The sequence below is a fragment of the Gorilla gorilla genome, chromosome 8 (genome assembly GCF_029281585.2).
Source record: "Gorilla gorilla gorilla isolate KB3781 chromosome 8, NHGRI_mGorGor1-v2.1_pri, whole genome shotgun sequence".
Taxonomy (NCBI): Eukaryota; Metazoa; Chordata; class Mammalia; order Primates; family Hominidae; genus Gorilla; species Gorilla gorilla.
Genome location: NC_073232.2, coordinates 70,507,572 through 70,534,789, shown reverse-complemented (window position 1 = coordinate 70,534,789; position 27,218 = coordinate 70,507,572). Strand labels below are relative to the sequence as shown.

Here is a 27,218-nt window from a genome sequence, read left to right as displayed (position 1 = left end):
AAATCCGGGACAGACTTGAAAAGCTTTCTAATCCACCTATACACAGAAGAATAAAGCTTGGAACTCATTTCAAAAGTTGTTTCTACTGGTGATTTAAAGACACACTCCTCTCTCCCATATGCACATCAGCACAGACCTGCAAGAGCACTGTCCCCTCCAGAGCCTGACACTACAGGCCCCCAGCAAGTGTGAAATCCAGGTGTGACTTTCCAGGCATGGCTTGGTAAGGAAGGGCCTGGCCCACTCCTTGGCTCCCTCCTCCCAGCCAGAAACGGTTAATTGCCAGCTCCAGACTGCCTCCAGCCCAGCCCTAATCGCCGATCTCAGGCGGCTGGGCTGCGCTGGGGCTGAGCGGCTCCAGCCCAGGCTGGGGTTGTGTGAGCAGCGGGAGCATTCTTCCAAGGTAATGATTAAGCTGAGTGCCTGGCAAGGGCACGGGCTGAGAGCAGGGAAGGTGAGCCCTATTCACACCTCGGCCAGGCTGCGGTGGCCAGGACTGGTTTGGGAAGGCAGGGCCCCGGTGTGCAGCCACAGCCAGCAGCCTCCTACCTACACAAGGGTGTTCGGGAGCATCTCAGGGCCGAAGACTTTGCTGCCTGCCCTGCCAGGACTTTGTCCTCACCCCTGGCACCATGCAGCTCCAGGTGTTCTGGACTGGGCTGGAATACACCTGCCGGCTCCTGGGCATCACCACTGCTGCAGGTAAGACCCTGCCTCCTGGCTGCTGATCCTTGCACACTGGCACCACAGATAGGGCTGCCTGAGGGGTGGGAGGTGGCCAGGAGACAGCAGGCACATCTGGCCACGTCTGTGCTTCAATTTTTTTCCCAAGACCCCTAGAAACACTGCTCTGTAGAGCAGCAGCAGGTGCAGTGGGATGAGCCTAGGGCTGGGGACCAGAGGGCTGGGTGCTGGATCTTTGCTTGGCAACTCACCCTCCCTGTGACCTTGGGAAGCCTCAAGATCCTCATCTGCAAAATGATTCCAGGGGTCCACCCACCTACTCAGAGAGTTGTCATGAGATGGAGGTGGAGACAGAAGGTGAAGATAGAAAGGGCTGGGCTTCGCTGTGTAGCTACAAAAGGTCAACTGAGCTCATCCTGCTTTACTCAAACCATAGCCCTACCTCATGGAGAGAGAATTCCCAGTCATGAGCAGCTCTGCCCTGGGGGGACAGGCTGAGCCCGGCTGGACATGGAGATCACAGGCTTCCCTCGGGCCCATGCTGGACCCTGTTAACAGAACACCCTGTAGGAACCCAGACCCCTCTCTGAGGTCTGACTGCAGGAATGCACTGTGGTCTTAGCAGCAGAGATGCTTCCCAGAGATGCTGGGCTCCTTCCCTCACCCAGCAGAATCACAGGGCTGCTCAACTGGACAGGAGGGCAGACTGTTAGAGCAGAGCCCAGAGCCACCATCCTGAGCCCTGCCTGCTCGCTTCCCCAGGGCAGGCCTGAACCTTAGCCCCATTCCCCCTACAGGGCCAGGAACTGTTTTGGGGAAATGAGCAGGCAGAATTCTGAGCCCTTAACTCTGAGTCACATTGACCCTTGGGGACAAAGAAGAGACACACCCCCTATCAATGCCCTTCCCCACCACTGGGCAAAAGCTTACCCACGGGTCTTACCCAATGGGAAAGTTCTCCTAGGTCAAAATCACATAGTGCTTGTTCCTGCCCCAGCCCAGCCACTTGCATGATATATGACCTTGGGGAGCCCCTGACCCCTCTGAGGCTGCACTTTCTGATCTGTATGATGGAGATGCTGGACCTGCTGGCCAGGTGTTTGGACAGATTAAGGATGCAGGAACTGAGCTTGGCTAAGTGGAACTGAGGATGAAAACCTCTCAGTAGAAGCCCCCATGACACACTCCAGAGCTCAATGGGAAGCTGGGTCATTTCAGGAGCACTGGGCTGGGTTCAGCCATGAGCTGGCCAGTGGGCTCTTCCAGCATCTAGGCCATGAGTTAGATCATGAAGAGCTGCTGGATGGTTTAACCCCACCCCTCCTGCTACAGGATGGGGCACCTGAGCTCAAATGCGGGTGGTGACCTTGCCCAAGGTCATGGTCAGAGGGACAGCCAGCCCGGAGCCCTGGTCCTTCAACTTTCACAAAGGCCAGGGCTCTGGCCAAAACCTTCCCTGTCTTCCAGAGTAGGCAGCAGGAAGAGGTTCAGAATTGCTATGCTGAGGCTCTGAGTGGAGGCACTGAGGGAGGAGCCAGATCCAGCCACTTTCAGAACCACGTTGTCGTCTACACATAAGAGAATGATGGCCAAGACCCCCAACAAGCAAAAAAGCCATCCTGGGGAGAGGAAGGCCACCCTAAATAGGTTTCCATGTCTGTTGATCTGAGTCCACCCTGCTCCCTCTAGGCTTTGGTTTCCAAATCTGTAAAATGCCAAGAATCCCACAGTTCCCCCAGCCACACTCCACTCAGAGCTGAGGCCCACCTCCCGTCGAGAGGCTGTTCTAAGATGTATGTACCTATCCTTCTAATGGATTAGCTAGAGACAGTTTAACAGTCTGATTTATCTCAGTCACCGGAAGAGTCTGCAGCCCCTGACACTCCCATGTGCGCGCGCACGCACACACACACACACACACACCCGTGCGCGCGCACATAGGGCTCGTCTTAACCACAGCCTTTATCTCCGCACAGGGACTGCTGTTAATGCTGAGAATGGGCCTCCCTCTTGGTTTTGACAGGAGATTCAGACTAAAAATAGCCATGAGCTCCCTTCTAATGGCCAGGCTTTCAAATGATCTTGCTCGGGCTTTCTAGAGTGCTGGGAGCGAGTGGGAGGCTAGAGAGAGGGGTTTGGTGTTCTTGGGCAAATCTCGAGTTTCTTCCAGCATCACTGAACTCCTGGCCTATTTCCAGTACATAAGATTTGCAAATTCCTTATTCTCCTAAGCCTCTTTTTTGTTGAAATCTTCTGTTGAGAAATCCAGGCTTCATTTACAAGGGCACTGCTGCTAGAGAGGAAATAAGACCGGAAATAGAGGGCCTCACTTTGCAGAAACCCTAGGGAGGTAGGGAGTGTGGATTTCTTAAAAGCTAGGAAGACATGTGACCCAAGGGCACTCAGAGTGTCACCTGCAGGGACCAGGCAGCTGCTAAGAGGCTACAGCCTCTCATTAGCAGCCTCTTCCCTGGACCCCCTGCAGACAGGATCAGGGCTGTCAAAAGCACTGAGGGCACCTGGTGGGTGCCTCTGCCAGCATGTCAAGGCCCTATGACTGTGGATGAAGCCACAGCCTTTGGATGAAGCCTCCTTAGGATTCCTCGAAGTCCCGCAGACCATTCTTGCCCCACCTCAGTGTCCAGCCCCATATCATGAGGGGTCGTAGAGCACAGACGGATCATTGCCGCCACCAAATTGGGATAAACAGGCCTCAGGTAGTTGCACCTGGGTGGAAGTGTTTCTAAAATTAGAAAATTCCCTCCCTCTGGAGCAGTCATGTTGTTTCCAGGACATAACAGACCACTCCCGCATTGTTTACACCGGGTTCATTTGCATCACCTCCCTGGCTCGGGATGTGGGGGTTGGGGGCAGGCGCCCATGGGTCCATGTGCATGCATGCGCCCGTGTGATGTCTAAGTGCCTCAGTTGCTGAGACGCGGCATCCATTGCCACCCATGGAAGCAGACACAGCTGGGAAATGGCACACAGGCTGTGAGCACTCCACATCCCCCTGTACGGATGCCGGAGCTCCTGCCTGTCCATCCCTCAAAGCAGGTTCTCCCCGTGTCCACTAGAGACAGGGTAAAGATGTCCTGAGTGTGAGACTCAGGCCCCAGAGGAGGCTCAGCCCTGTGACAGGTTCTCAGCACAGACCAAATGGCAGGAAAGGGGTCCTGGGAAATGGATTTAACTGAGCCTGGAGCACAGCGGTCCAAGGCACTCCTCCCCTGTGAGATGAGAAAGGACCTGTCCCACAGCAATGGTCCCAGTTGCAGGCTAGGAAGGCAGGGTTGGCTTCCCTTTGAACTTCAGCCATTCTCTTACCCTTTAACCTCAGGGGAATCTTGAATAACTCCTTTGCCACTCCCCAACCCCTGCTGAGGTGGCCAGGAAGAGCATGGGAAGAGCCCCCTTTGTGGGGCAGAGGAGGCACCTCTCAGGCCGTCCAGACTGGGCATGGAGGGAAGGGGAGACATGTCCCTGGGCCCCGCCTTGTAGTGAAAGCCCTCCCCTCAGGCTATGTCCTCACACACAGATGTGCATGGGCTTCCCCAAAAGAGGCTTGCTCAGAAAATGTCTCTGGGCACTTGAGCAAGGCCTCCCAATTTCCCTCAGAGCAAAGAGGCTCCAGCTTGAGGCCCCACTGCCCCATCTCCAGGGCTGAATTTCACTCTTCCAGCCTCTGCCCAGAGCAGGGGTTGCTGAGAATGAACATGATTATTTGAGTGTTTACTCAAATAATACTCAAAGCCCAAGCTTTGCACTGTGTATTTTAAATGCAGTATCGCATTTCATCCTCCTGTCATTGGGAGCATCATCATGTTCATCCTCATACCCACTGTACAGGAAGGGAAACCGAGGCCTGATGGAGCGAAGCATCTTGCTCAGGGTCTCACACCAGGAAGCAAGAAGACAAAGTTCCACCTGATGATGGTCTGCTCCTGAGACTCCACTCCTAATCGCTATTTCCTCCACCTGAATCAGGATTAAAAAGCGTGTCCCATAGTATTTTGATGACCCCAAGATGCAGGATGCAAAACACACAGAGGAGAGCAGGAGAGGCTTGATCAGAACTTCCCCATCCTCTACCCTCGTGCTCCTGCCCTTGGTCAGTTCTGATCAGTCAGGTGGGGTCATGGTGAGGACACACGTACACTGAAGCACATAGTCAAGGATCACCAAACACTTTCTAAATCTCAAGACACCGATATTCATTGCAGCTATCCATTCTCTATCTCAAGATTGCCACACATGCTTTAACCAGCACCACCGTGACCTTCTCTAGCCAAATCTGCTCCTGGAACCCATCTGGGGACAGACAAATCTGCACACATTTCCAGAGGGAACTATCACAGTAGGGCTTGCCTTGATGGGTCCAGAGGTGCAGGGCTGACTGCATGCATTATGGTCATTGTCTCGCTCCAGCCCCACAAAGGCCTGAGAGGCTAGAGTGCTGGGCTCAGTCCCATTTTACAAATGAGGAAACTGAAGCTCAGAACACTGAGGTAACCTGGCAGAGGTCACATGGCCAGGAGACAGAGGTCCGGTGTTAGAACTCCACTCTGCCCAAACACAGGGCTATGTTATGGCAGCTCCAAAGCAAAGGGCATGGCAGAGCCAGCAGGGCATGAGGGGATGGAGGCAGAGCCAGCAGGGCATGAGGGGATGGAGGCAGAGCCATTCTGAGCGAACTCTGCTTGTCAGGCTGATGTGCTGTTTCTCACAAATTGAGTGCTTGGAATCAACCTGGAATCACTGAGGGGTTTTATTTTGTTCCAGGTTTTGACCCATTAACCTGTTTCTCTATATAATGGACACAGCCACATTTTCAACTGCTCCCATGCTTCCCACACAGTTAGAGCATTGGCTTATTAATGTACATTAGGAGAAAAGAAGTATTTAAAACCCAGCTGTTCTCATTATATTTTAAAGGATACAGCAAATGCATAGTTTGACCTTAGCCCTGTTCAAAGCCTTCAGGAAAACAAATGCTTCTGAATCAGCCATCTTGGGCCCTCCATGCTAATTTCACCCCTCTTACATGTATATCCCCATGACCACCTCCTGCTGTTTAAGAAAGAGTCACGCACTCCAACGCCTCGCAACAGATTTATCACCCAAGTGAGCCCACATTGTATTTTCAGACCTTCCAAGTGAATGTTGACTGTTTTCCTTTTCTGTTACAATTGGCTCCACAAGTAAATGGAATCTGCCTCCCTCTGTTCCCCCCACCTACCACCAACAGGCAATAGGATTTGGTTCAAACATTTCTTTTTTCACAACTTTGTGCCTGTGCCTTGCTTCTAGATTTATAACAAGAAATCTGAAACTTCAATTAGGTTTCATTTACTTGGCAAACTGTTGCTGAGTCCCCAGTGGTCTGCTCCTGAGACTCCACTCCTAATTGCTATTTCCTCCACCAGAATCAGGATTAAAAAGCATGTCCCATAGTATTTTGATGACCCCAAGATGCAGGATGCAGTCCAGTCCTGCATCCCCAGTCCTGAGTCCCCAGTCATGCAGCATAGACACATGGATTAGAATGGCAAGACCTTGCCCTGTGGGAGTGTATGGGCTGGACAGAGAAGCAAACTAGTAAGTGCACATCCGAGCACCAAGCACTGCAGCGTAGTGTTTGGGAGGTGGGTCTGTGTCCTGGGACAACCACTGTATCTACCCTCTGGAGTTGTGAGGGCTCAATGAAACAATGGCTAAAGTAGCAAGCTGCCTGGCACATAGATTCTCACTCAGCATGGGCTAATTTTAGAGGAACGTGCAGGGCATGGAACTGTGTAGCATGAGTTATTGGCTCCTTTTGTTGGAAGGAAGAAGAAGGAAGATCCAAGGAAAGGAGCAAAGCAGTATGTGACTCATGAGGCTGGAAGGAGGAAGGGGCTACACTGTAAAGAGCATTATACTGGGAAACATTTCCCATCACATTCTGAGCTTGGGTTGTGAGGATCAGCCCACAGGAACTTGGCTATTTCTACACCACATATAGTAAGCCAAGCACAGGAAAGATGGCAGCCCTGTTTTTTTCATGGGATGACAGCTCTTTCAAGATTGTCCTGGGTTCTATTCAGCCTTCTGAAGAGGGCTGTGAACAAAAAGAAATGTTGTCTGACATAAGTGGCTGACACTGTGAAGAAGGGGCTCAGGAAACCCCCAGGAGACCAGGTAAGGGTCAGATGAAGAAGCCTGGTGTGTGCGGAATGGACAGAGAACAATGGGAGCATGGACAATGCTTTCTGGAAACCTGCCATGTGGATGAGTGAGCAGATGCATTCTCCCTGAACACTGAGAAGGAATAGGAAGCGAATATCTCGGTTCTCTCTGACATTGAGACCTAAAAGAAATTTCTCCTGTGGGCCTGTATAAGTTTGTTTTCACACTGCTGATAAAGACATGCCCAAGACTGGGCAATTTACAAAAGAAAGAGGTTTAATTGGACTTAGAGTTCCATATGGCTGAGGAAGCCTCACAATCATGGTAGAAGGCCAGGAGGAGCAAGTCACATCCTACATGGATGGCAGCAGGCAAGGAGAGACAGCTTGTGTGGGGGAATTCTTCTTTTTAAAACCATCAGATCTCTTGAGATTGATTGACTATCACGAGAACAACACGTGAAAAACTTGCCCCCCTGATTCAATTACCTCCTGCTGGTCCCTCCCACAACAGGTGGGAATTCAAAATGAGATCTGGGTGGGAACACAGCCAAACCATATCAGGGTCCTTACAAGGAAGATGCTATTCTACGTGGGAGACACTATCCTCAATAGTGCCAATGAACCATATGGGTCTGCAGAGTCCTTCCTCATCACCAAAGAGTGGGGTATCAGCACAGATGGCCTCACAGGTGAATTCTACCAACACTTAAGGAAGAAATATCTATTCCACACAAACTCTTCCAGAAATTTGAAAGGAGGCAATACTTCTCAACTCATTCTATAAAATTAGTATTTATGTGGATACCAAAACCAAAGATATTACAAGAAAACTATAGACTAATATTCTTCTCAATATAGATGCAAAAATTCTAAGCAAAGTTTTAACAAATACAAATATATTGAAAGAATGATATATCATAATCAAGTGGAGTTCATCTCAGAAATGCAAGGTTGTTTTAATATTTGAAAAATCAATTAATGTAACTTACCATGTGTTATGGACTAAATGTTTGTGTCCCCCCAGCCAAATTCATATGTGGAAATCCTAACACCCAAGATGATTGTATTAGGAGGTAGGGCCTTCTCTGAATGGAAATAATGCCCTTATAAAAGAGACCTGAGAGAGCTCCCTAGGCCCATCTATCATACAATGTGCGGTAACAGTGAGAAGACAGTTTTCTATAAGGAAGGGGTCCCTCAGATACCAAATCTGCCAGCACCTTGATCTTGCACTTCCCAGCCTCCAGAACTGTAGGAAATAAATTTCTGTTGTCTATAAGGTACCCAGTATATGGGATTTGGTTATAGCAGCCGAAATGGACTAAGACATCATATTTAAAAACTAAAAAAGAAAAACCATATTATCATCTAAATAGACACAAAGTTTTAAACAAAATCCAACATTCTTTTATGATTAAAATAAAACTATCATCAGCAAACTAGTAACAAAAGGAAACTCCCTCAACCTTAAGAGGTCACTACAGAAAACATACATCTACTTAAATGTAAAAGACCAGGTGCTTCCTCCTAAGATTAGGAACAAGGCAAGGGTGTCCACTCTACCACGTCCAGTCAGCATTGTACTGGAGGTTCTAGCCAGTGCAAGAAACAGAAACAAAATGCATACAGATTGTCCAGGAAAAAGAAAAATTTTATTCACAGGTGACGTTATCATCTGTAGAAAATCTAATAGAATCTACCCCAAAAGCTACTTGAGCTAATGGAGGGAATGGCAACATTGCAGAAGACAAGCTTAATATATAACAATCAACTGTATTTCCATACATTAGCAACAAACAATTAGAAAATGAAATCTTTAAAAATACAATTTATAATAGCATTGAAAATCTGAAATATTTAGGGATAAATCTGACAAAAGATGTAAAACAAACTACACTAGAAACTAGAAAACATTGCTGAGAGATAACAAAGAAAATCTAAATGAATGGAGATGTATCTTGTTGATGGGTCAGAAGGCTCAATATCATTAAGACATCAGTTCTCCCCCACATTGCTATACAGTTTCAATAGGAGCTCAATCTGAAGTCTCTTCCAACTGAATGTCCAGAAATATCTGCCATGAAATCCTTCCCTTTTCCCATACTGTCTCTGAACCCTGGCTCATGTATACCAGCTGAACTGATCTCCACACGTAGGTAAACCTCCCCACCATGCTTACTGTTTGCCACAACTTCTGAGCTAAGAAGCCTGTGGCTACTACCTTACTGTCCCAGTGAATTCACAGCAACTGTTTCCAGCAACTCCATAGTCTTGGAAATGGTACAAATCTAGCTTTTCACCTCTACCCTGGCGGTGACCACCTCTCCTGGACCATCCACGCCCATTGTCATCAGCCTGGAGCATCTTTCCCTGAGGTGTCTTTGGACACCCTGAGTCCAGCAGGAGATGAGAATGAAAAGAAGCAATAAATATACGCGGTGGGTTCGGAGGCTGCCCTCAGCAACAGTGAGTACAAAATTCTCATCCAATGCCCAGGGCACCCAGTGCCAAGGTCAGTGTAGCCTCTGATGACTGTGAAGCGTCCCATGTTACCACCAAGGGCATCACAATGAATGCAAAACATATGTCACAATTCAACCCATGGAGTCAGAACGGATAAGCAACAGTGGATCATGAGGTCAGCCCTATGGCAAAAGCAGCAGCAGCCTGAGGCCAGGGGAATATCCCCTCAGTAGGCAGCCCTGCAGATGGCCCCAGCCTCAGGAACATGCTGGCCTGAGCCCCGTGGGGACCCTAGCAGGGTTATGGAGGGCTAATACAAGAGATGTGGAGATAGATGGGAGTTTGGGTCACTTATATCCCAACTGGGCTTTGAGAAGGGACCTCAAAGTAAATTAGTGAACAACAAGCAACATTGGTGCACAGGGAACAGCTTTTTGGCCACAAAAAAACCCACAAGTGTGTTAATGGGAGCAAAGGATGAGAATAAACCCTCTCCTTCCACTGGAGAATACTGATGGGAACCGCCTGCCTCTTATAATAGCTTTCCTAGCCATCGTCTGCATTTGTGCAGCACTCTCATTTACTTAGACTGAGCAGTGGTCGGCACCATTTTGCATGTTTTTATTTTCCCCATTTTCCAGAAGAAGATGCAGACCAAAGAGTTAATCACTTTCCTGAGGATGCAGGACTCGGCTTTTCTGACGCAGGCCCCATATTCTTTCTGCTCTGGTGCATGCCCCTCCTAGCTTTCGTCCACCCATGCTGAGACCAGAGCTCCAGGATGAGAAGGATACTCACACAGTGGCTGCCCTGCCCAGGGCTGTACCACAGGCTCTTGGCCCAGGATCTCTGATCTCTGCTAAGCCTGAACTACAACAAACAGCTCAGGAAAGCAACACAGAAGCAAGCCCTGGACCCTGAGAGAAGAAAGTTCTTGTACCAAGGTTGGATCTGGCCCAGACAGGAGGGACAGAGACTGGAGGGAAGGAGCTAACAAGATGAGAGAGGCCAGGCTTGTCCATGAATGGCTCCATCAAGGTGCGATGCAAGGCACCTCCTGGGATCATGCAGGGAGTGAGACAGAGGCGTGGGGTGAGCTGTGCTGGAGTGGGCATAAGGTACCTCTGTTGGGCTGGGGTGAGAGTAGCTGGGGAGCCTGAGGTGGGATAATAGGGAGGGATGGAAGGAGTCAAAGGCCACTAATGGCCGTGTCAAGCAGTGCTGTTCAGTGTTCCCTTGCCCCTCCACCTGGGCAGGAAAGACAGCACAGACGGACTGAAGCACATCTCAGGGCGATTATTTCTTGTAGAGAATTTGGTGTCATGAGGCTCTGATTCTGCGGGTAGCAGGGCCTTTGTCCCATTGTTTGTCTCCATTGATTGGCTCCTGATCATTGATCAGCTAATCCAAAGATCAGCTCTTCAGTCCCTGGTCCCAGCTCAGGGTAATGCCCTGGGGGTATCTGTTCCAGTGAGTTGCTGATTCAGGCCAACCGCTTCCACATTGGACTAGCACCCTGTGAAGGCAGAGCTTCCAAGATACCAGCCCCACTGCCCTGTGAGAAGTATGGAAGGCCAGAGCACAGGCTAAATTCCAAGAGGAGCTAGAAGCCCTCAGACTCTGGGCCTCCCAAATCTCTAGATGCCAGGGCCAGAGCTACCACTCTCAGGGCCCAGGAAGGGCCTACACTGCCCCTGAGGGAGGGAGTACCACCTTGGGCTTAGACTGAAGGCCACATTAAATTACAATGAGGGCCCCCTTAATTTTAAGAGGAGCACCTCCTTCATTGTAGAACACCTCCTTAATTTAATGGCAAATATCTTCTTAGTCTTAGGGAGAACACCTCCTTAATGAATGAGCACCTTTGTAATTTTAGGAGGTGTGCCTCCTTAATTTTGAGCCCTGGTGTCCTTCTGGGCCCACCCTGCTCCTAGTTATCCGGGTGCCATAACTTCTTTGTGTTTAACAGAGAGCCCCACCTAAATCTGAAACCTGGCAGAAACCTAAGGTCCAATTCCACAAAACAAGGAGTAGGCTGTCCTCATCCACAGGTTGAAGTGAGGCCTTTGAGAGGGCGGGGGCCCACCTGTGCAGTCTCTGGGAACAGACGCTCAGCAGACTGGAGAGGAGCTCCTTCTTACCTGTGACAATCCCATTCTTCATTCAAGCCCCCACTAAATTTCAGGCCACACTTCACGTTCACCTCCTGTCAATTCTGAAGACCAGTCCCCTGGAAAAAAAACTTTTGGGAAACTCCAGGCCCTGGGTGAAAACACTTTGGGGTCCTATATCTATGTCATGTGGAACTGTGATACCTTCCAAAAATATTTTGTTCCTAGTACAGTCCAGTTAGCACACCAGGCTAGGAGCTTCCACAGCCAGTCCCAACATGGCTCTCTGGGGTGAGTGTTGGATATGGTTCACGAAATTCCTGCAGCAAGGAATCTCACTTCTTGCTTTCTTTACTTTTTCTACTGGGAATGTTTGCAAAATGCAACTGTGGGAGGGACCTGCTTTGGATGATACAGGATTCTCCTCCACAGATCCTCTATGAAGTCTTAAGTTATAAAACCACCAATAGGATTCCATGACCCAGTGGAAGTCCCCAGACACCATCCCTATTCCTAGGAGCCTGAATCTCCAAGGCTATGGGGCAGGTGCTGCAGGACCCAGAAATGCTTACTCCTGAGGAGTCAGAATATAATGTTTACTCTAAGGCGTCAGGCCAGACACAGAGACTTCTATGCCAAAAACCTCAGGTGGCTAGATGACTGAATTAGCTGCTTTTCCAGTTAACCTCGCATGGCTGCATAACAGCCCACTCTAAAACGTAGTGATGTAAGACTACAATCATTTGATTATACTCAAAACATTGTGATTCGGAAATTCTGGCAGAACTCGGTGGAGGCAGCTCACCTCCACTCCATGATAACTGGGGCCACAGATGGGGTCACAGGTAGGGTGGCTGGCATGGCTCACGTGGCTGAGGTGGCTCATCTGGTGCTTTGGTTCTGATTGTTGTCTGGGTCCATCACTTCCAGTCTGTGTCACATCTGCTGGAGCTGGAATGTCAAAGATAACTTCTTCCATCATTTGTCCTGTGCAACGCTGAACCAGCTGGGGCTGTTGTGCCTCTCTCTCTCTCTTTCTTTTTCTCTCTCTCTCTCTCTCTCTCTTTCTCTTCCTTTCTCTCTTTCTCTCTCTCACTGTCATTTCTCCCTCTCACTCTTATTTATCCCTCTCTCTTTTTAGAAGTCTCTTTACAAGGCTGGCTTGGGCTTCCTCACAATATGTCGGTCTCACTCCTCAGGGATTAGCAGGTGTGTCTTCACAGCAAAACCATTCTTAGCCAATTTTCCTGAGAGATGGCAGCCAGCACATCGCTGAGAAAACTGGGAGACCTTAGAGTTGGCAGTTCCCACTTGGGAGATGTGCAGAGGAAACAAGACGTATGGAGAAGGTCTACTGTCTACATGGTGTGTGGTGGCACCTGGGTGAGAGGCAACAGGGCTGACATGCCCAGGAAGCTTCCAATCCCAGACACCTCCTGGCCAGCCCACACCTCTGCCCCCCTACTGCCCAGATAAAGTCCAAACATCAACATGCAATGGCAGGGCATGCCTTCTGCTTTATGCCTGGGAAGCCTCCTTCTCTGGGTCCCCGGACAGAACAGACCCTCCACTATTCTGGGCCTCTATGCCAAGCGCCCTGCTGTGCCACTGGACAGTAAAGCCACCTGCACCACACCACCAGGAGCCACAGCCAGAACTGTGCTTCAAGCCCAAGTCAACAAAGAAACTAGCAGATACCCTGTGCTGGGAGAGGGAGTGGCCAGGAGCACCTGGAGCTGGTCTCTGTCCCTCAGCCACCACCAAATATCACCGAAGTCTCTCACCATCTGCACGGAGTCAGGGAGCTTTCTGAAATACCAATCTAAACATGAGTCCCTTCTGCTCACGCTGCAGAGCCCAATATTTAAGAACCCCACAATCGCCTTGATCCACATGCACTGCCCATTGCCCCCCACTGTGCCCCTGCTTCTGCTGTTAGGGGCCCCCACACCCTGCAGTGCCTTGCCCCTCCATCTGCACAGGTCTATTCCTGCCGCTTTCCTACTCCACTCTACCTTCGTCTTTATTCATCTTTCCTGATAGTCCCACGAGTGGCCCCTCCTATCTGGCCCCAGAGCTCCTGGGTGAGTCCCTCGTCCAGCCTGGGTTACTGCCCTCGCTGAATGCACTTTTCTCAGTCCACATCACATCTCTCCTGCTGGACTAAGCATACCCCAGCCATGAGCCCAGTGCCTGGCCCAACCAGTAACCACAGAAGACCAGGTGGGCCTCGGAGAAGTGGCCAGGAGCCGCCCCCCAAGGAGGGTGGGCCTGCCGCTCCCAGCAGAGCTGCCTGAACATTGAGACCAGAAGCAAACAGAGCAGGGGACAGAGGAGGGACTCGGTGTGAGTCCGTGTTGTTTCAACCTGGCATGCTCTGCGTCCAGGAACACGAACCCCAAAAGTGGGAGGATTGAGCAGAAAGCGGTGACCCGTTGGCCTGGACATCAAAGGGCTTTACAGCCTCCCATGAGCGCTCCACTGATCCTCTTCCGCCTTGGGTAAATTGAGGAGCCATACTCCTGGCTCCCCACACTCTCCTCCTCCCGCCAGGTGGCATTCCTCAGTCTCGGCAGGCAGAATCCTGCTGGCTATGGATGGAGGGAGCTTGCGGGAGTGACCTCACGCCCCTTAGTACAAAGTGGCTGACTGGACACTGGCAAAGCTGCCAGGGCCAAGTTGGGGGGAAGGAGTCGCCTCTTTGCATTGATCACCTGACATCTATCAGGCACTAAGCCGTGCATTTCAGACTCCAATCCAAGCAATTTTCTCCAATCCAAGCAATGACTCTGTGAGTTGTAACTTATTCTGCCCCTTCCACAGATGAGAAAACACAGCTTGGATGAGTTAAGTACTTGCCACTTGTATGTAATAACACACAGAACTGGGATTTCCATCCGGCTCTCATTTCTCTGTTGCCATTTTTTTTTATGCAAACCAGCACTCTCTCTACAGTGTTCCTCAAATGCCCCTCTGACCGCTGACCCTCTGTTTGTCAAGAGTACAAAACAAAAGGCATCAAAATAGCTCTCCACATGCCAAACAGGTGCATGTCAGGGAAGAAGCTGAGTTCCCAAGACCCTTTCCTGCCATCTGCTGGTCGTCTGCCACAAGCCCCCTGCAAATTGGCCAACATGACGTGTCACGTAAGTGGAGCCCATGCCTGTCCTACAGAGTGCTCAACGCAGGCATCAGCCTAGAGTCGAACACCCCTTCCCAGGCCCAGGGCAGGAAGCACTTCTTCCCCAGCCAGTGATTCACTGAGCACCCATGACACGCTTGGTATCAGTTAGCTCACTACGGTCCTCATGACCACTGTGTGCAGGAGATAATGAGGAAACTGAGACTCAGAGAGATTGGGTGACTATGCTATGAACTGGAAAATGAGAGACTGAAACTCAGGATCTGACCTGGGCCTCCATCCGTGGTTGGTTGGTTGGTTTGACTTACATTACTTACATTCTCTGTGCCTCAGTTTCCTCTATGTAAAGTGGGGATAACAAGAGTACTTTCTCATAGGACTGCTGCAATGATTAAAAAAGCAAATGAATGCTGGGTGCTGAGAATAGGACATGGCGAAAACCAAATAAATGGCCATTTGCCTGCACATCACACATATACTCACATACACTCACATATTCGCACATGCACATTCACACACATACACACACACACACATATATGCACATATATACTCACATACACTCACATATTCACACATGCACATTCACACACATACACTCACACACACACACTCACACACATGCACATATATAATCACATACACTCACATTCACACATACATTCACACATGCACTTACATACACACCCACATACACACATACATACACTCACACACTCACATATATACTCACATATACACATACACTCACACACTCACACGTGTACACACACCCATACACTCACACATACATGCACTCACAAGCCTACACACACACACGTGTCCACACATGCACGCACGCACGCTGGCAGGCAGTGGGTAGCAGGAAACCGCGCACCACCTAGAGCTGGCTGCCTCCACCTGGTCTCTAGGCCCTCACTGTCCAGCATGTATCCTTGAGTGAACTACACAGGCCACTGAGCCTCACTGTCCTCCTCTGTAAAATGGAGAGAGTAGGACTCCTGTGCCACAGGCCTGCTGGAAGGGCCGGGACGTGTGCAACATGGTGTGGAAGCTCTGAAGTGCTCTGTAAGTTTTGACTCTTCAGTTAGGCTGACACTGCAGGGGGATGTGGCCCACTAGCATCATCTGTCCTCGCCCCAGGCGAGCCAGCAGGGCAGCTGGAACCTGGAGAGAGTGGGAGACTCGGTGTCCGCCTCCTGTGAACCAAGGGAGTGGTGGCACGTTAATGTGGGCAGTCGCCCATGAAGCACAGCGGAGCCCCAGAGCCCTCCATCCATCGCTCAGAAAACATAACCGCCTCTTCTCGCCTGCCTAGATCCAAGTGCTCTGTCCCGTTTCCCCCGCCCCATATCTCCATGATCGCCCCTCCCACCCCCCACCCCCAGAATCGAGGGGTGGAGTGCTGGTAGCTTCAGTGCAAGGCTCTTCCCTGCTCTCTAGAAGAGGCATTTCAGCATTGGACGAAGGGCCCCCTTCAGCTTGAGACACCAGGCGATGGAAGCCCACACAATGTCTCTGCCAGGGAAGAGAGGAAGCACCAGAAGCCAGGAAGCAGCGCCACGAGCAGCAGGGAGGAGAGGACACCCCCAGGCAGCCAGGGATGACAGCCCAGCCCACCATCTTTGACTGGGAGGAAGAGAAGATGAAGCCACCCTTCAGCACACAGCAGGGGCATCATCAGAGCCCAGAGAGAAACAGGGTCAGCATTGTAATCAGTTAGGGACAGAAAGACTTCTAGTCAGCAGGCCGATGCACTGCCCCTGGAATGTTTCTATTGGGGACTCCAAAGGTCAGTGCTGTGCTGGTTGTGGGAAGCCATGGGAGCCAGCAAATCCTTGTGAGGAGAGCACCCAGAGACAGCAAGTCTGGAAAGGCAGGTCCGAGATGAAATTCACCTGTGACAGATGAAAGTTCAGCACTAACTGCCAAGAAAGGGGAGGAGGAGAGCTGAGGTTGAGCAACATTTCCTTGTCAGAGAAAAACCCCAGGAGTTTAATCAGCACTGGGTCCAAAGCAATGAGCAATGAGTGTGACCTGCCGCCACCCCTCAGCAAGCAAGACCAAGGCCACACAACAGCAACCAGTGACCCAAGCAAGAGAACAGGGCTGGGGCAGGACCCATCCACGGCCAAGCACTGAAGCCAGACACACAGCACACACTGGGGTGGGCCCCAGCACATGACAGAGAACAGCTGTGAATCACGGGGCTGGTGCCACATTAGTGTGGTCAGTTGCTGGGGGCACTAAGGGTGGCTGCTCTGGGGAAGCTTAATCAGAAGACCTCTGGGCCTCTGCCTGGAGTTCCAGGGAGCAATCCAGGAGGCTTCCTGCTCTCTTGCACCTTGCTAGTCACAGCTGCCTGTGTCATGAAGAGAAGAACCTACCTTGGCTGTCAGTCCCCAGGAAGAAGACTCACTCCACAGCCAAGGTACCCTCAACAGGGCAGTGCTGTGGTGTAGAGCACCAGGCCCACTCTTCCTTCTTCTCTTGCCCCTTAGTGTTGATCGGCGTGGGCACTGAGACCTTCCTCCAGGGCCAGTTCAAAAGCCTGGCTTTCTATCTGCTGTGAGTATGTGTGCATGTGCCACTTTTGACCTGCAAGTTCTGCTCAACTCACCCTACATCTGTCTACTCAGAATAACTCAGAGCAGTCCCCTTCCCATGCGAATTCCATCCTATCTCGGGGTGAAGGGAGTTGAGGGGGGCTCTAGAATAGCTCCTGGTTTGTGCAGACCATCCCATAAATCAATGAATTATCCTTTCTACCCACCCAACCATCCACCAATTCATCCAGCCAGCCACCCATCTATCCATCCATCTGCCCATCCATTCGTCAGCCCACCCATCCATCCACTCACCCACCAATCTATTCATGCACCAATCCACTCATCCATCTATCCAACTATCCATCCATCTACACATCCATCCAGCTACCTATCCATCTACCCACCCACCTCTTCATCCACCTGCCCATCCATCCATCTATTCATCCATCTACCTATCCACTTGCCTATCCATCTATTCACCCACCCGTCTATTTATCCATCCACCCACCCATCCATCCATCTACCCATATATGCATACATACATACACACACCCATTCACCCATCCACCCACCCATTTATCCATCCATCTTCCAATTCATCCAGCCAGCCACTCATCTATCCATCCACCTGCTTATCCATCCATCTATGCACCTACACATCCATCCATCCATCCAACTACCCATACACCCAACCATCCATCCATCCACCCACCTATCCATTTATTCACCCATCCATCTATTCATCCATTCACTCACCCATCCATCCATACACCCACCCATCTATCTACCCATCTATCTATCTATTCATTTACCCATCCATACACCTATCCATCCATCCATCCACCCACCTATCCATCCATCCATCCATCCACCTACTCATCCATACACCCACTCATCCACACATCTCATCAATCATTTATTTATTCAGCAAATATTAATTGAGCTCTTGTTTAGAGAATGGGGAATCAGGTCAAAGAAATATATATTTGAGCTTCTCTACATGCCAAATACAGTTAAATGTCTTAATTTATGTTATGTCTTAATTTAAATGAATGTTATTTAACTTTCACAGCACTGTAGGAGAAGGGCATATTGGCCTAGTTTTACAGATGAGAAAATTCAGAAGGAGTAAGCAGGTTAGCCCACATCACCAAGCTCATGAGCAGCAGGATCCAGATTCAAACCCAAGACCCTTTTATTCCCCAGACAATGTCTTTTCTTCTCCACTACAAGCTACCTCTGTAAATGTGTCCTGGCAGGAAGGTGATCCCTGTGCAGTGGTGTCCCAGGGGATTAGAAGAACCTGGGTCTCTGCCCCAGCATCTCTGCAGCCCCATCCTGAGGGGCTTCTAGCAGTTTCTTCCAAATGATATAGGAAGGCTGTGTGTTCTAGCCCCCCAAATCCTACAGAGCTTACTGAACTGAGAAGCAATAGATAACAATTTGCCAGGCTGCCCCACAAATGTCCTGTTCTGCCTACAGGGTCCACCAGGCTGTGACCTCCACTCCCCCCCCCCCCCCCCCCCCCCGCCCCGCAGGATCCACCTCTACCTTCAGGTGGCAGCTGACCTGTGCTCTTAGCAGCCTCCACCCTCCCGCCTCAGGGCAGGCCTCTTGCTGTGTTTGGGGGCTCACACCTGCCATCTCCCAGATGCGGTCCAACCTCTGAGCCCATTTCCACACTGCCATCTAGACACACAGATCTCTCTGACAACCTTCAAGAGCTTCCACCACCTCTGGTCCACACCCTGTGCCATATTCTGGCCTCTGCCTCACTTCTTGCCACTCATGTACAGCAGGAGGCTTCTGACTCTTTTTCAAACTCACCAGCATGGCCTCACCTCCAAGCTTCACTCATTCTGTTGGGTGCCCAAGCACCTTCCACCCATTTCCACCTGCCCAATGCCTGACACTCCTTCCTGGCATTCTGCCCTGGCAATTGTGCCCTGAGCCTGGAGCTCCTGCTGGCTGGCAGTGACTTCTCCTTGTTCTGAACACCCTCCGTGTCTAACTGACCATGCCCCTAGCCGCTGTGCACCATTGCCCTGGGATCCAGAAGTAGGCAGGCCTTCCTCCTCTCCAGTGGGTCCCTAACTCTCGGGTCAGGCCATGGCAGGTGAATGCAGGCTGCCTTCTGCCCAGAACCCTATTTTGTCTCTGTTTTGAGGGGACCCTATGCCCATGTGGTCTCTGGGTGGTCCAGTCCAGCCTGAGGTCCCCTGCCCCTTGCTGTGCCCTGCTCTCTAACACCTGCAGGATCAGCATTCAGTACATGCCCTGTCTGTCCCTCCCTGCCACTCAATAGCACCAGACAGGAAGTCTGAATGAGTCGCTTTATTCCCCAAGCCTTGATATACCCCTCTGTCCCAGGGCATAGAAAAAGGCAGTGGCAATTATTTTGCAAAACACATGTCTTGATGTGCCTGTTAGGCACACAAGCTCTGGAGCCTGCGTGCTGGGTTCTGATCTTCCCCCTGCTACTGATAAGGGGCCATTGGTGATGGGGAAAACCTCTCTGTGCCTTAGTTTCCTCATCTGTAAACTGACAGTAATTATAGTGTTTATTATAATATAATATAGTACTTATTATAAAATTGTTGCAAGGACTAAATGAGTTGATATTTGTAAGGCCTTTAGAACTATGCCTGGCCCATAGCAATCATTACATAAATGTTAGTTATTATCATTTTAAAACCAAGGGGTAAGAGTTAGGCTCACACTGGGAGGCATAGAGACTGAGAGGAGTGGAGATCACTAAATGATCTAACTAATCACAGGGAGAGAGAAATGATAACTAGAATTGATATAATCACTGTGTGCCAAGCATGGTCCTAAGTGCTTTACAAATATCATTTAATTCTTAGAACAGTTTTACTGTTGATGCACTATAATAACCCCAGTTTACAGCTGAGGAAACTAAGACACAGAAAGGTCACACCTCTCACCTGTGATCACACAATCTAGAAACACCCATGGCTCTGAGGAAACCCTGACCCCAAGCCACCTTCTGCACAACACTATCCACTTTCATTCCTTCATTTATTGCAATGCTCATTAATGGAGCCCAATAAGCCCAACTCACTGTGAGCCTGGGCTGTACAGAAGAATTAGACAGGGAATGCCCTCTGGGAGTTCACAGACTGGTGACTCTGGTCATATGGTACCACATGGAGAAGTAAGAGGAGGTCACCAGACAGACTGGAGAGGGAAGGGGAAGGCCTTCCAGGAAAAGCTCACTTGTGCAAAAGCCCTGTGGCACCTGATAGCTTCTTGTGTTGTCAAGGGAACATAGAGGATAGGCAGTGAGACCCTCCGTAAGTACATATTCCATTTCCAAGGATTCTGATGTGAGTCTAGGGGTGGCCTGGGAGCCATGAATTCTACACATTCCTCAGGAGATGCTGATTGCAGGATCCGTGGACCACACTGGGAGCACAAGGAGCCTTTGAGGCATCCTGTATCAGGAGGAACATGATCAGATTCAGGTGTCAGGCAGCCCAGAGTGACACAGTGGGGGAGCAGGAGACAGGCCTGGGGTAAGTGAGGAAGTGGAACTGGTGCAGGGGTCCAGGGGGCAGGGCCTGAACCCAGGCAATGCCCATGAGGTCAGAGAACAGGAGCGATTTGGAAGGTATTGAAGGAATGTAATCAACAGCTCCTGGTGACTGTTTGGACAATAGGAAAAGGAAGAAGGAAAGGGTCAGGAACAGGTCCAGGTTTAAGGCTGGAACACAGGCAGTGGGTGTCCATCCTGGTGACCAGCAGGTAGAAGGACATGCCTGCCAGTGTCACACAGGGTGCCAGGTGAAGGCCATGTCACCTGCTGGCCACGGTGCCCTCCCCACCCATCTCTGAACCCCAGACCCCACCTCTCCCCAGCATGGCCCCGTCCGGAACACGCCATGTCCTGGAGACAGCCCATGGTGAATGTTGTCTGGGGGAATCCAGGTGAGTCCACTGGCGGTAGATGTGATGTCAGGAGGCCACGTGTGAGAAGACAGCCCTCAGGAAAGGGAAGGAAGACTGAGGCGACAGCCTCCCTCACCTGTCTCCACCTGCAGGTTTACAGGAGCCGCTGTCTCCATATGTGAAGGGGCCTACTTTGTGGCTCAGCTGCTGGCCATCTGCTTCCAGTAAGTAGTCTCCAGAGAGACCCCTCCATTGTCCACCCCAGCCCCAGATACCACAGATGTCTCCACCCAAGAGCCCACAACCAGGGGATGTCCTGCTCCTGAAGCCACTGTGGACAGGAGCCCCCCACCGAGGTACAACCAGCCTGGCCTGGAGGTGGGCACAGGCCCAAGGGGCTCCATTGCCTTCTTTGCCCTGGTCCCAACCAAGAGAACCAACTGACACATTCATTCAGGGCCTGTCCTTGCCCAGAATCCCCAGAAAAGTCCAGCTCCCCCTCACCAGGAGCAGCCAGTCACTGGGCCCCAGTGTCTGAGCCATCTGCCATGGGGTGAGGACCCTGTAGAAGGCCCAGCTGGGAGTGAGCAGACCTGGGTTTGGGAACTGGCTGTCTCTTCCTAGGGCCCGGGGGCAAGTCAGGGGCAGTATGTCTCTACACCCCTCCGTGGGGCAGGAGTGCAGACCCTGCAGGATCTCGTGAGGCCCTTGCTGCTTCCCAGCCTACACTCAGTATGTGGAAGCTGTTATCGGTGAGACCGAGGACTGTGGCTCTCAGAACCTAGACACTGGTCCCTGGGTGGTCAGTGAGAGAGCCAGTCTTCAGATCCAGATGTCCCAGCAACTTGCAAGGCCACTGGCTGCCTCTCAGGCTCACCAGCCCTAAGGCAGAAAGCTTTCCCCTTTCTGCTGAATTCCACTGCCAAGCTGTGCTTGAAACTTCAGCTGGGGAGAAGGCTGGGGAGGAATGGACCCTGGATGGACTCCACCGCACCCTGCCACCACACACACGCAGCAATGGGCACCAGGGGGCACCAGTGAGCCATGGCAGTCCAGTCTGCGAGCATAAGAGAGCAGTGCTTTGGGCCACCTGGACAGCCTGAGCACTCCCTCAAAGCTAGAGGGGCAGGATGCGGCTGTGTAGAGCCCCAGCTCTAGGCCAATTCAGAGGATGGAGGCGCTGGGTCTAAAGGCAGGCACTCGCCCCCTGTGAAACATGGAGGCAGCGCCCCTGAAGGAAGCTGCTCAGCATCAGGCTTCTGCCAGGGCTATGTGTGGTCCCTGTGTATACAGTTAGAAAAGAAGCCCTTCTGGGCCGACACTGTACTGTGCCTAAGCAAGGCTGGGTGAACAGGGCACAGCTGGGTGCCAACCTGCTCACTCACCTGGCTGGGCCTCTTATGCAGTGCACTACAAGCACAACTGTCCCAGGCAGGTGGCTCCCGAACTGCACACTTTCTCTGCATTAGTGCAGACTTCCCAGTGAGCCCTGAGCCTCCAGCTGTCTTCCTCACTAACTTATGCAGCATCCTGAGAACATTTAACTTGCTTCCCCTTCGACCAGAAAAACAGGTCTGGGCAGCCTTTCAAAAACTTGTGGACCCTCTAGAGGGACTCAGGCAAATCCACTCATTGTGGAACCCACACCAAGGACCGCTAGGGCTTCCTGTTCAGCCAGGGCCCACTGCAGAGCATGCCCGCAGCAGGGCCTGGCCCAGACTCCATGGCATCCGGTCTTGCTGGGGTTTTCCTGGGACACATTATGCTAACCTGGACTCCCTCTCCCCAGGTGTCAACCAGGGTCCCTGGCAGACAGAGTAAGGGAGAAAGCCCACTGGCTGGGCTGCTTCCAGAAGTTCCTGACCTACCTGCTGCTGTCGGTGGCCTGCTTCCTCCACCCGGTCCTGGTCTGGCACGTGACCATCCCAGGTAAGAGCACAGGGGTAGAGATATGCAGCCCCAGCACAGGTGGACTCTGAGCAGGAGGAGCTGAGCCCCTCAAAGTCTACCTCCAGTGGTGGCTCCAGGGACCTTACCTGCCCCACTGCCCTCTCTGACCTAGAGGGTGGACATGAGGAATCATCGGAATGCCAGACATACTCCATGCTGATCAAATGGCAGGAATGTCCCAAGAAGTGCATCCTTCCTTCACAGAGCCGTCCAGAAGTGGAACCGCAAAGGGGACCTCACCTTTCCTCCCACTCACCATGTGTGGTCTGAGCTTCCCAAGGGTGTGACATGGCCACTTCCCTGCCCAAACCCTTCTGAATCTCCCCAGTGCCTACTCATTCAGGTCCGAACTCCTCAGCCTGGGTTGAAAGGCACTTCAGGGTGGGACCCCAGAAAATCTTCACAGCCTCATCTCCTACTTCCACTTCACTGGGTGCATACCACTGGCCAGCTGGTTTCTGGTCAGAGAACCCAGGATTTCTTGCTCCCACCTCTTCAGTTTCATCCACGACCTTTTCTGCTAGTGTCCTTCTCCTCACTGCTCCCTATCTGCGAAAACTGTGCCCCCTCCTCATGAACCCATCTACAACACAGGGAAGACAGCCCTCCAGGGAGACCATGTTGAAAAGCAGAGCCTCCATCCTTCCTGCCATTTAGCATCCCCATCCCAGCCTCCAAGTGGACCCCCAAATCTGATGTGGGGTATGAGGACAAGCCAGGCAAGAGGGCCAGGGCCACAGGGGCCTGTGAATGGCCACATAGTGCCGGGTTGCAGGAGCCCTGCTGCACGACATGCTTGCAAGGGCTCTGGATTTTTTCCGCGACTCCTCTAGAGCCCTGACCTCTGGCTCTTTTCCAGGCTCCATGCTCATCATCACCGGCCTGGCCTACTTCCTTCTGAGCAAGCGGAAGAAGAGGAAAGCTGCCCCCGAGGTGCTGGCCTCCCCAGAGCAGTACACAGACCCCTCTAGCAGCGCTGTGAGCACCACTGGCTCTGGGGACACAGAGCAAACCTACACTTTCCATGGGGCCCTCAAGGAGGGGCCCAGCTCCCTTTTCATCCACATGAAGAGTATCCTGAAAGGGACCAAGAAGCCCAGTGCCCTCCAGCCCCCCAACACCCTGATGGAGCTGAGCCTGGAGCCAGCCGACTCCCTGGCCAAGAAGAAGCAGGTGCACTTTGAAGACAACTTGGTCCGCATAGTCCCCTCCCTCGCCGAAGGTCTGGATGATGGGGACAGTGAGCCAGAGGAGACCACCTCTGACACGACACCCATCATTCCCCCTCCCCAGGCCCCGCTCTTCCTGTCATCTCTTACAGCCACCGGCCTGTTCTGAGCGCTTGCTCCAGCCTGGAGGATGCTCAGTGAGGGGTCTACCTAGCTCAATGGCCCTCCCTGGAGTTTCAGGGTCTTCTCTGGTCAGCTTTTCAAGGGGTAACCAGACACCCCCATGCTGGCTGGGCCCCTGAGGCCATCAGGAGGTGTGACTGGCCAGCATTTCTGCAGAGGCCTCGAGGGAGGCACAAACAAGGCTCACGCCACCTCAAGCCAGCACAAGCTCCTTCCTCCTGGCCACAGGTGGGGAAACCCTTATGCTTCCCCAACAAGACCATCACTGCCACTGCGCACGGGGCTGCAGGTGCCATTGACTCAGCCCAGAAGGGACAGAGGATGTCTGCCCAGCAAAAGCCTCTGGGCTTTTCTTACTCCTGACCCAGGGCACAACACTCAGTGAGGAACCTATGGTCCACCCATCTCTGCAGGCCCAGGAAAGTGTCAGTAACTTAAGCATCTCTAAGGCAGAGAAGGTGGCTGTGGGTCTTGACCAACCAAGACTGCTCAGGGTCGGGAAGGGAGGCTGCAGGCCTCTGGTGGGAGCAGCCGGGCCGTGGGCCACATTCTCTGCATGCTCTAGGGCTGGGGCTGAGCTGCTCAGGAAAACAATGCCACTCTGTGCTCACTGTGGGAAAGCCAGGCCAGATGAGCAAAGCTCATTCCAGAAACATGGCTGGGGACTTCCAGCCTCCTTACCACATGGCCTTTCCAAGATTCCAGGTTGATGATGCAAACTGAAAGCAGTGAATGCCAGGGCCCAGAAGGCAATGTCTGCTGTGTGCAGGACCACAGAGGCTGCCCAGGGGTGGCACAGCACAGAGAAGTGGCAGTGCCATGTTTAGGCACTTGGTAGCAGAATAGGTGATAAATATAAATTTCTTCAAAATGAAAGGAAGTGAGGGGGGAAGAAGAGGAGGGAAAATGGGAGGATAGGAGGAAGTGGGCAGACAGGCAAGTTCTCTGCCATGGGGCCACGGAATTGACAGTTAACCCAGAAGGAACAAAGACATCTGAATCAGATATTTCTTTGTAAATCTGTAAAGGATTTGCAATATAGGCTTTACTTCTAAAAATTGTTGTCGGGTCCATGAGGCTGTTGCCAGGAAGAGCAGACACACCATTCTTCATGGCAACTGCAGTAAGGGAGCAGTCAGGAGGAAGAGTCCTGTGGCTTCTCAGTCCCTGTGGAGGCTAACGCAAAGCTCTGTAGAACAAGCCTTAGAGTGCACGCTCTACGGTCTAATGAGAAACTTGTGTTTGTGCTTGCACACGTTTCAATGTTCCCTACGGGATATTTTACAAAGGTATGAAAATAATGGCCAACCAGAAGCTAGTATCAGTTTGGGGCCTAAATGAAGCAGGTGTTCCTGATAAGCAGATAAGCAGAGCTCTTCCTGCAGTAGCCCAGGTCTCACCAATCAAATGACAAATGGCTAATCAAGACACTCCTGCAAGCCCTCGACGGTGAGAGCTGCAGAGCTGCTTCTTCAGCTGCCATCAAGGCAGGACCTCAGGACCTGACTGTCTACAGTCAGGGAATAGTGAACAATATGGGATATGGGTACAGGTAGGTGGTAGGCAAGGATCGTGCCCCATGGCTGATGGGCCGGGTGTCTCAGGCAGGCCCCCTGTGCACAGAAAGAGCCTAAGTGCAGAGAAGCCAGGCGTCTTTCCCCTGTCATCTGTGGAAGGGGAATGCGATGGCCACAGACACCCTCATGGCACAGACATGGCCAGCCTCTGACGTTCCTGTGCATCAGAGTAGTTCTGTCCTCGAAGCCCCAGTCAGCAGAGCTGGATGACCAGGTCGCAAGAAGCAAACCAGAAAGTGTGATGGCAGAGCTGTCAGATCCCGTTTAATAAACACTTCAGTAAACCCAAGTGTGGAGTGTTGTTTTGGGTGTGTTTTAGAGATGTGTGTTAGGAGCACCCTTTTGGAGGTGTCTTAGTGTGTGCTGGGAGTTCCAGTGATGATGCGATCGAATTCTGAGGCACGTAGGCTTCCTGGAGATTGTCATCAGTTAAGAGAGTGTCTGCTGGTGTGCAGCATTACAGGACAATTATGATCTTACCTAGGTTAGTAAAGTTCTCAAACACTCTTATGGCTACAAAACAAAAAACAAAAAGCTGGAGTGAGATCATTAAATAGGCCAGAACTCTCACCCATCAGTGGACCAAGCAAGAAAGTGGCATCTTCCTCATAAGCAGATGAGCACCACGTGTCTCCATTGATTCTCAGCCTGTGACCTCTATGACCACATCTTGTCCAGTAGGATCCCTGCAAAGCAGATGTTGTAATGATCTGCATCCTTGACAAGAAGCAAAGACTAGAAGGACTGGGCCTGCCATGATCCCCCTCCCTGCCTCAGCAGAGAGGGGAGCATTTTGTATATGAAGAACAGAGTGACAGGAAGAAGAAAGAGCACCAGGCTGAGCACCATTCGACCTCCACTAATACACGTCTGACCTTGTTCAAGCCCCTTCGCATCTCTGGCTCAGGTTCCCCTATTAAGTGGGAATCACAGCGGTAACTCAACAAGACATGGGCAAGTGCTTTTCAGAACTACAAACAAGTCACTGTGATTGCACCACATCCCTATCCCTACGGGGGACTCGCCGTGAGGGGGCACTGAGGAAGCACCACCCTGACTTACGTCTGTGGCAAGGCCAGTTCAGGTCCAAGAGCTCCTGTCTCCACTCCAGGTTCCAGGGCTAGAGCCTGGGGAGGGTACAGCCCCCAATGCCTACCTCAGAGAAAACTCATAGTGGACCCCACATTTCCTAGCAGCTGCACCCTGGGGGGTCACACCGTGGGTCCTCTGTCTCCCTCTCCCATCAGCCCTAAGGTGGTTTTTTGTTGTTAGTTTTCTGAAATATCTTTATGGAGATATAATTCATATAAC

The 27,218-nt window shown here is 51.5% G+C and overlaps 1 protein-coding gene across 2 annotated transcripts; it reads left to right on the top strand.

The window, feature by feature from the left end:
* Positions 1-385: 385 nt before the first annotated feature.
* TMEM72 (transmembrane protein 72) lies at positions 386-27,079 on the top strand. Of its 2 annotated transcripts, none has more exons than XM_004049328.5 (5): positions 386-702; positions 17,072-17,138; positions 21,181-21,252; positions 22,818-22,957; positions 23,838-27,079. In XM_004049328.5, the coding sequence occupies exons 1-5, from the start codon at positions 633-635 to the stop codon at positions 24,314-24,316; spliced, it is 828 nt and encodes a 275-aa protein (XP_004049376.2). In that variant the 5' UTR covers positions 386-632; the 3' UTR covers positions 24,317-27,079. The 2 variants fall into 2 exon arrangements, with proteins under 2 accessions (XP_004049376.2, XP_055209096.1); XM_055353121.2 differs by lacking the exon at positions 386-702 and adding an exon at positions 9,499-10,355.
* The last annotated feature ends 139 nt before the right edge of the window (positions 27,080-27,218 follow it).